Source organism: Lemur catta, chromosome 1 (genome assembly GCF_020740605.2).
Source record: "Lemur catta isolate mLemCat1 chromosome 1, mLemCat1.pri, whole genome shotgun sequence".
In the NCBI taxonomy this organism is placed as follows: Eukaryota; Metazoa; Chordata; class Mammalia; order Primates; family Lemuridae; genus Lemur; species Lemur catta.
In genome coordinates, this window is record NC_059128.1 from 271,831,495 (window position 1) to 271,841,082 (window position 9,588).

A 9,588-nucleotide genomic window follows, 5' to 3' on the forward strand; every position below is an offset into this window, starting at 1 on the left:
GAATCAAAACGAATGAAATAAAGGGGAGATACGTACAGTTGCTGAATGATAGGACAACTTAATGGTTGTTTTTGAATTTGAGTCAGAGGAACTATGAAGGAGAGAGTTAACATTCCTTAAATGCCAACTCTGTGTCAGGTACTACTCTGGACACTTGACTAGCTGGTGCAAGTTCAGAGCACTGCTAGGCCAGCGCCAGGGGCTACTAACTCATAAAATTTTAGAGTTGGAAAGAATCTCAAAGGTCATTTAGTCCAACCCTTACCCATTATGTGATTCCTCCAGCAATATGTTATCTACTGCTTTCCTGGTCTCCCCTGGAAGTCTGTACCCTCCACTGCAGCCCATTCCATGGTTAATAATTCTAATTATCAGAAAGTTTTAGTTTTAGTGGTATTTATACCTGTCTTCGTGTAATTTCCACCCATGATTCCTCTTTCTATCTTCTGTAGCCAAACGGAGTAAGATGAATCTGTCTTCCCCATGACAGTCTTCCAGGTACTGGAAATTGGCCATTAAGTGGCCCACAGGCCAACTGTTATCAAGATGACTTTAGAGTTAGGGTCAGTGTGGCTTGAGACCGACAGGCCCCATCCAGGCTTCCTGCAGTCTCCCACATCTCATTTTTCCCTGTGGCTCTGGGCTGGGAGTACATAATTGAGATTATTTCATAGCCCCTTCCCTCTAAATAAATACTTCTTTAGATGCTAGGATGCTTCTATTATGATTGTCCACAAAATCACATTTAAGGGTCTACAAAGTATACATGCTTTATGTATATTACCTTTAATCCACACAAAATCCTTGCATGATAGATATCAGTGAGAACTCCAATAGTCATCTTCATAGGTTGAAATTGTTTGGATATTTGCAATTTCAAGTGGTTTAATTATTATTAATCTGATTTTATAGATGAGAAAAATAGAGACATGGAAATGTTACAAATCTCTTTCAAAGCCACAAAGCCAGCGAGAGCAGGCTGAGGTGTACACCTAAGTCTGTCTGGCTCTGCTGCAGGTGCTGCAGATGGAAATCTGCGTCACCTTGCAGTTGCCCATGCCAAGATGCAAGGTAAAGACAAAGAGGTCACAGTCTTTTGTAATGCAACATGGCAGAGTGGAAAGGAAACAGGAATTTGAGACATTAATGTATTTGCTAAATGAATCTTTATCTCCCATTTACTACTTGTGTGACCTTGAGGAAGTTATCAAGCCTCTCTGAGACACAATTAGCTCATCTAAAATTCGGTTATTAATATTTAACTTGTAGTCCTTGTGTGAGGATGCACTGGATTGATATTCTGTCAAGCTCCTGGCCAGTGCTTCCCTGCTGCCGGGCATATCGTGCTGTGTGGCTCAGCCCATTCACTCGCTCACTCTGCTAGGTCAAGGGTTGGCCAACTTTTTCTATAAAGGGATAATAATAAATATTGTAGGCTCTGCGGGCCAAGAGGAAATGTCTTCAACTCTTTGAGTACCTGTTTTCTCTCAAAGGCTAATAGTCCTTTCCATATTTTGCTTTTAAAAATGTAAAAGCTATTCTTAGTACTCAGGCCATACAAAAATAGGTGGGCCAGCCCCTGCACTAGCTGACTGTTAGGCAGTTTTTTCTTTCTTCTCAAGCCTCCAACAGCTTCTCACTCATGCTCTCTCTCAATATTGCCTCTTCATTCATCGAGAAAACAGCAGAGAGCAGCACAGACCAGCTCCCTGTGCCACGCCTCGCAGTGCCCACATTCTCTTCCCGTCTCTGGTCTCCAGACACAGCCTGCCCCTCTGTGCGTGCAGCCCAGCCTGCCGCCTTCCACTCGCGCGGGAACATTGCCCCAACCGCTCTGCCTGTCTCCTTTAAAGCACTAACATTTTTTTCCACTGGATCTTCCCTATCAGGGTGAAAACATGCTGTGATTTCTCCCATCTTAAAAAACTCTCCTTTAACCCTACCTTCTTCTCCACTTACTGCTTACCCTCCGTTAATATTCTTCTCAGCAAAACTCCATGAATGAATTAACTACAGGGGCTAACTCCAGTATCACTGCTTCCCTTCTTTCTTTGCCATTACCCGATCAAAGTCCAATGAGAGGTTCTCAGGCCCCGTCTGCTGACTTATGCGCAGTGTTTGTCGCTGGGATTGTTCCTTCCTCTTGAAGCCCTTGCTTCTCTTGGCTTCTGGGGTCCCGGGCTCTGTTGCTTTTCTTCCTTAATCACTGCTTCTCCTTCTCAGAATCTTTGCTGATTCCTCATCTTCACTACCTTTTAATGTTGGAGAGTTTCAGGAATTAGTCCTTGGATCTCTTTTGTTCTTTATCTATAGTCATTCCTGTAATGATCTTACACAGTGTCATTACTTTAAGTAACATCCATGTGTTTGTGATTCCTGTATGTTTATCTCCGGCATGGCCCATTTCCTAAACTCCAGATTCATATTCCTGACTGTTCACTCAACATTTCTAATTTGACGCCTAATAGACATCTCAAAGTTATTAACAGCATGTCCATAATGGAGCTCTTAATATTTCACCACCAACAAAATTGGCTCTTCTCACAATCTTTCTCATCTCTGATAATTACAATTCTATTCTTCCAATCACTTAGGCTAAAAATCCTGGCTTTATCTTTTTTTCTTAAATTTTAAAAATCAACTTTATGAGACATGATTTATGTTCAGTAAACTGTATCCATGTAAAGCATACAATTCAATGAGTTTTGACAGATGTAGATACCCATAAATCCACTGCCACAATTATTTATAGAACATTTCTATCTCCCTTTGTCACCCATCCCTCCCTCCATGTCTGTCCCCAGGAAACTCCTGATTGGCTTTTCATTCCTATAGGAGTAGTTTACATTTTCTAGAATTTTATATAGATAGAATCATACAGCATGTACTCTTTTGTGTGTATCTTTTATCTCAAATAAATATTTTGATATGCATTCATGTTCTTTTTGTTGTAATTAATATTCCATTATATGGACAGAAATTGTGATTTGTTTATTTATGCATTCACCATGTGATGGACATTTGTGTTGCTACTAGTTTTAGGCTATTATGAATAAAGCTGCCATGAACATTCAGTAGAGGTCTTTCTGGAGACATTTGATTTCATTTCTCTTGAGTAAATCACCGAGGAGTGGAATGTCTGGGTGGGATGGTAGGTGTGTTGTGTAACTCTTAAAGAATCTTTCAGTTTTCCCAGTGGCTGTACCATTTTGCTTTTCCAGTGGCCGTGGGTTATAGTTCCAGTTCTTTCTCATCCTCACCTGGCTGCATCTTTGCTCTCCTTTTCTTACATCCAATATCCCATCCATCAGCACATCTAATTGCCCAAACCTTCAAAATATATCTGGAATCTTACTCTTTCTTATCTTACTACTGTTAGCATTTTCGTCCAAGGTACGCTTATCTCCCACTGGATTTTTGCAATAGCTTCCTGCTCATGTCTTGTTTTCCTTCAGTGTATTCTCAACACAACAGTTGAAATAAACCTGTTTAAATATAAGCAGTTTCTATCCCTCCCCTGTTTAAAACCCTCAGTGGCTTGCCATCTCAGAGCAAATGCCAGTGTCACCCAGTGGCATATCTCGCCCTCCCTGCTCTGGCTGCCCCTTGCCCTCCTTGTCTTTCCATACTCCTACTCTCTTCCCCTCCTTTCCTTCTCTCTATGTTGTTCCTTGAACACACCAAGTATGCTCCCACCTCAGGGCCTTTGCACAGGCTGTTCTAAGGCTTTCTTCTTCCCCAGGTATGTGTACGTGGCTCGCATCCTCATTTTCCTCAGGTTTGTACTCTAATGACACCTTCTCTAGGAGTCTTTCCATGATTCTTCCATTTAAAATTATACCACAATCCCTATTTCATTTCTCTACCTTATTTTATTTTTGCCTTTGTGTGCCATTACCACCATTAGGTAATCTATATATATTTGTTGACCCTCTACTATGTGCCAAGACCCATTATGGGCACTTGGGATGGAGCATTAAATGAAACAGTCAGAAATCTCCACCATCATGGCATTTACACATATTTTACCAATTTGTCTTGCTTCTCAATCATTTCCCATCTATTAGAAGAAAAGCTCCATAATAATAGGTATCTTTTCTGTTTTGTTTTGTGCCATATTGCTAGTGCCTAGAAGAATGCCTGGCAAAATAGTAGTCTTTCAAAAAATATCAGCTGTTGTCTTTCTTTTTCTTTTTTTCCAAATAAAGAAGCAATCCTTGCTCCGAGTTTCATTAATGTGGAATAGATTCCTGCAGTGTCATACTTTGAGCCTTGAGGGAAACGGCAGCCTGTGAAAACTAAAGACACAATTGAATTGCTAATTAACAATTGGAACCAGTTCAATTCTATGATTCTCTAAGGAAGGGATTTTAAATAGTGAAGTAGTATTAATTGAACTTTCCAGAGTGCTTATCAAGTGGCAGAGCAGAGTTCTCCATAGACAGTCTCTTCCAAGACCTTTGGGTTGGGGGCAACCACTTGAAAGCTGAGTGACAAGGCTGCCTGCTCCCCCAAGTGTCCCTCCCCTGGGGGACATGTCTTTTAACATTTCTGCGTAGAGTAGTGTTCCCCAAAGCATGGTCTCTTGACCACCTGCATTAGCATCGATCCGCTTGAATCACTGAATGAGAATCTCTGGAGGTAGAGTTCTGAAGTCTTCATTCTTCACAAACTCCCAAGGCAGTTGTTTAGAATTTTCAGTTTGCAATTATTTGTTTTAAAATCTGAGTTAGTACATCTGGATCCAAGAGGATTTCATTATTGTACTTGAAGACAGTATGGCAAGTATCTTCAGGGGGTGGATTGGGCCATCCGGGAGAGGGTTAGATGCTTTGATTAAAGCCCAAGGTTAGTGTTTTTGATTGCGCCCTTGTTACAAGTTGAATTTTGACCTTCCCAGAAAATGAAGTTCCAACCCACAGGACCTCAGAATGTGACTGGAAATAGGAACACTGCAGATATAATGAGTTGAGATGATGTCAGATTGGAGTAGGGTGGGCCCTAATCCAATGTGACTTGTACCCTTTTAAAAAGAACTCCATATGAAGAGAAGAAACATGGAGAAAATGCCATGTGAAGATAAAGGATTGGAGTGATGCACCTATAAGCCGAGGAACAGCAGAGGTGGCCCAGAAAATCCCCAGAAGCTAGGAAGAGGCAAGGGAGGATTCTTTACAGATTTCAAAGGGAGCCCGGCCCTGCTGATACCTTGATTTTGCACCTCCCGCCTCCAGAACAGCAAGACAAGACATTCCTGTACTTTTATGTCACTTAATTTGTGGTACGTTGTTACGGCAGCCCTAGGAAACTAATAGGAAATATTCTCCTTTAGGTTTCACAAACAATTAAAATGACATTGTGGAAATGGGACTATAGATGAAAGAGGAGGCAATAATGATAACTGCCGGGATTTCTAGAATTCAGGAAATTTTAAATACAGGCTTGAAATTTCCCTGCAGGATAGACCAGTGGAAGAATAGGGAACCTAGAAAAATGTTTACACCTTCATGAAAGCTGAGGTATGACACACATGGTGTTGTTAGGTCAGTGAGAAAGAGATGGACTAGGAAAATATATAGGAGTGGGAAAATTGTCTATCCATGTGGAAAAATAAAATTAGATCTCATATAATAATAGCAGTAATCCTTTCCATTGCACTTGGTTGGTGCTGTTTTAAAAGGTTTTACATATTCTAATTGCAACTTTACTCTTACCTATGAGTAGGCACATTATTATTATTATACCCATTTTGCAGATTAAGAAACTGAGGCACATAGAAGTTAAATGACAGGCTAAAAAGGGCAAGAGCTGAGAAGTGAAGCCAGGTAGTCGGGCTCCAGACTCCACGCTCTTAGACACTGTGCCATGCTGCTTCACACCTCACATGGACATGAACTCAAGGTTCATTCAACACTTGACTGTGGAAATAAAAACTCAAAAAATTTAGAAGAAAATAAAGAAGAATATATTCAAAACTTTAGGGTAGGGAATAAATAAAACAAAAAAACACAAATTATAAAAGGAAATATTGATGGCCTATACTACATTAAAATTTTTTGTTTATCAAAGAATACCATAATAAGAGTGAAAAAGAGATAGATATTTGTAACATATGTAATCAACAGAGGATTAATATCCAGTCTATGTAAGAAATTCTGCACATAAATAAGGAAAGGACAAATGACAATCAAAAAACAGGCAAAAAAGAGAACATGGAACTTCACAAATGAGAAATCATAAATTATTTATAATCATTTGAAAAGGTGATTAAATCCACCAGTATTTGGTATAATGGAAAATGAAATCACTGTGAGATAAAATTTAACACTAATTATACTGGCAGAAATTTTAAAATTTGACAATACTGAATATGACAAGGACATAAAGCAATACCAAGTCCTATGCACAGCAGGGGGGAATGTAAATCAGTATAGCCACTGTGGTGATCTATTTTGCAATACTCAGTGAAGTTAAAGATTCACTTGCTCTGTGATTCACAGTTCACTCCTAGAAATATGTCCTGGGACATTTTGCCCATATATGCAAGGAGATAGAGCCAAATGGTTTGCAGTAAAAAAAAAAAAAAAAAGTACTTAGAAACAACTTCAGTACCTTTCAACAGAAAAGTGGATTAACTCATGCTGATTTATTCATATAATGGAATGCTATATAGCACTGAAAATTAATGAACTAGAGCCAAACATATTCATGCAAGAACCTCATAGACATAATGTTGCTTGAAAAATCAAGTTGCAGAAGAATATATAACAATTAAAAACATACAAAAGAAAACTATGTAAAGGTTAAAAAATACAAAAACATATAAAGGTTAAAAACATACAACATCATGCAATAATTGTTTAGAACTACATATATGTTGAGTAAAAGTATAAAGAAATGCTTGGGAAAGGAAAACCCTAAATTCAGGACAATGGTTGCCTCTGGGAGTGAAGTAGAGGATATAATTGGGAAGAGGTAAACAGAGGGCTTCAAATATAATGGGTTAGGGATATTTTATTTCTTAAGTGGTGGATACATAGGTATTAGCATCATTCTCATTTCCTTTTCTTTTTTTTCTGACCCCAATAGATTCACAGTACTTATTTCCTTTTCTATGTCTCAGATATTGCAAAATAATTTTTTTAAGAAAGGAAAGAGATTGTCTGGCAGCCACTGAATTTGGTGGAGAAAGTGATGCACTTGAATGTCAAATGTTGGGGCTACAGGTTAGAAGACAGGCAGGAAGTGGCCATAGTATTTGCTGCTTTTGACTTCCCTTCACACCCCTTTTCCTATTCCAGAACAATGCTGGGAAAAGAGACGTGCTATAAGAATCTCTTCTTCTTTCTCTTCTAAGACCAGGATCTTTACATTTCTGTCCTATAGTTCATTCTTCCTCCTGGTTGGGATAGGCTACTGTGTGGGCAGTCAAGTTCTTTTTCAGGGTGAGTACTTGTTTTTGAAGAGTCATGGTGGTTTCTAACCTTTTGTGTTTGCCACGCCATTTTTGATCCAGTGTTTTCTAGTATCCCTTTTATTAACCTGCTCATAGCGCACAAATGAAGTATGGCTGACATACAGCTAATATTCCCCCTCCACACAACCAAACGGTCTTCAAGACAAGCAATAAAGAAGAATCAATGAGCTTGGTGTCTGGTGACTCCAGAGTGGCTTATACTGTATCTCTGGGAATCTATTTGGTCTCAATCAGAAAGAACAGCTGAAAAGAGGGAGGTGTTTTCCGCCCAAGTTAATAAGCAATCTCGCTATTGCTTATGCTCTTACACACACCAATGTCAACAGAAAATACCATTTTGGTTGTGGATGTTGTCACTTAATACTTTGCTGCAGTGAGTTTTGCCCAAATATCTTAGTACGGTGGATGGAGTAAATCTGAGTGCAGAATATTATTCTTTTTGTGTTATTTCCATGATTCTGTCCTCTTACCAGCATCCTGTGTGGCAGACTCATTAATTTGTAAAGAAGGACCACAGCAGGGAATGCAAAGAAACCTACCACTCCTTTGCTGATGAAAATTTAGAAGAGTCCAACCTAGAAAACTTTTTCAAAGATGGAAAGCATACTTTTTTCCCCCTTGAAAATCTGTATTTTATAAAAATAATTATTTTGGTTATAGTGAGGAGTGATGCTTTCTCCGGAATTTAATATTTTTTATTGTTGTGTATTTTTTTCAGTGTGTTTACTTTTGTCAATTGTCAGTCATTTAAATCTGGTTCCTCTACTGAAATTGAATTTGGTTGCTGAAGAATTGAAAGATTTTAATATTAATAATATTCTTAAAATAAAAGCTTTCTAGAGCAGTAATAGGAAGAAGGTATGACCTGGATATGGTAGGATTTGGATCAAGGGAAAAAGTACAATAAGAGTACTGTCCTGGTTGTCCCCAGGGACATTTCACTATAAAAGTCACATTTAGGATGGGGCATGGTGGGAGGGCGGGGGACTTGGTCCTGGAGTCCTGTTTATTGTGCATAAAAAGATTCATCAGGCATTATTCAAAGCCTTCATCTGGTCATTAAAATCCTGTGATGCTGGAATGATGCATTTTATCACCTGGTTATCAATCTCCTAACAGGATCCAAACATTTTACCAGCTACATAAAGAATTTCTTCAGTAAACCATTTGTACCTTGCAGTCATCTGAAACAGAAAAATTTTTCTATAGTATTATTTACTCCTTACGAGCATATTTATGTTCCTGGATCAGTCGCATTTGCTTACTTAGCAAGGAAAGAGTGAAAAAGTCCTTGTTAGATTCTAAAATGCAGTCCGTGAAAATAGACATGTGGGTCTTGTTCATGCTCTGTATCAATATGTAAAACAACGCCTGCCACATAAGAGATGTCCATTAACCACTGACAGAAAGTATTAATGAATGAATAGATGCAAGATTGAACATCAACATTAACTGTTAGGTTCTTCATTTTCATTCTCCTAAAAAATCAGGATACTATCTTTTCTGTAACTGGGACGACTGGGCGACATGAAGAACGTGGAAGATAGAACAGAAGGCAACAGCTGGAAGCACAGGTAGGTCAGGGGCCTCTAATCATCTTTCATTTTATATACACAAGATTAAAGATTCCCTCTGAGTTTTGATTAAGGATGCGCAGCTATAAGATTAAATACTGGTGAGTGAAATTAGAAAAGGTTTAACTCCAATCTCAGGATTCATCAAAGCCCATCCTGCCATCCCTCCCTCATATTAAGCTGTCTTTACAACATGGGATTAGAGAAAACTATCTAAGACTTCATGTCCCCAGGCTCTTTGTCACCTTTGCTATACAGCTGTCCTCATTCAGATCACAAACAATTCTCTTGTCGAGAATCAAAGCTCATTTCCCCTTGAAGTTTCTGTTTATACTCATAACTGAATTCATTCCGGCACCTCTGCATATATTTATTTATTTTGGCGACCTGCAAGGTCCTATATCAGATACGACACGCACTCTTGTCTTATGCGTTGTCATGAAACATATTAAAACTTAGTACACTTGTCTGTTTTAGAAAACACCACCTTAATCATTCCAGTAATTATGCAAACACTCCTACAGAGTCAACTATAAA

The 9,588-nt window shown here is 38.8% G+C and overlaps 1 protein-coding gene across 1 annotated transcript in view; it reads left to right on the forward strand.

Moving 5' to 3' along the window:
• BACH1 (BTB domain and CNC homolog 1) overlaps positions 1-9,046 on the forward strand; it is a 96,355-nt gene extending 87,309 nt beyond the window's left edge. The window contains exon 5 of the mRNA XM_045540521.1: positions 8,968-9,046. Within this exon, the coding sequence (XP_045396477.1) occupies positions 8,968-9,024 (57 nt within the window). The 3' untranslated portion in view covers positions 9,025-9,046. The remainder of the gene's footprint in view (positions 1-8,967) is intronic.
• The last annotated feature ends 542 nt before the right edge of the window (positions 9,047-9,588 follow it).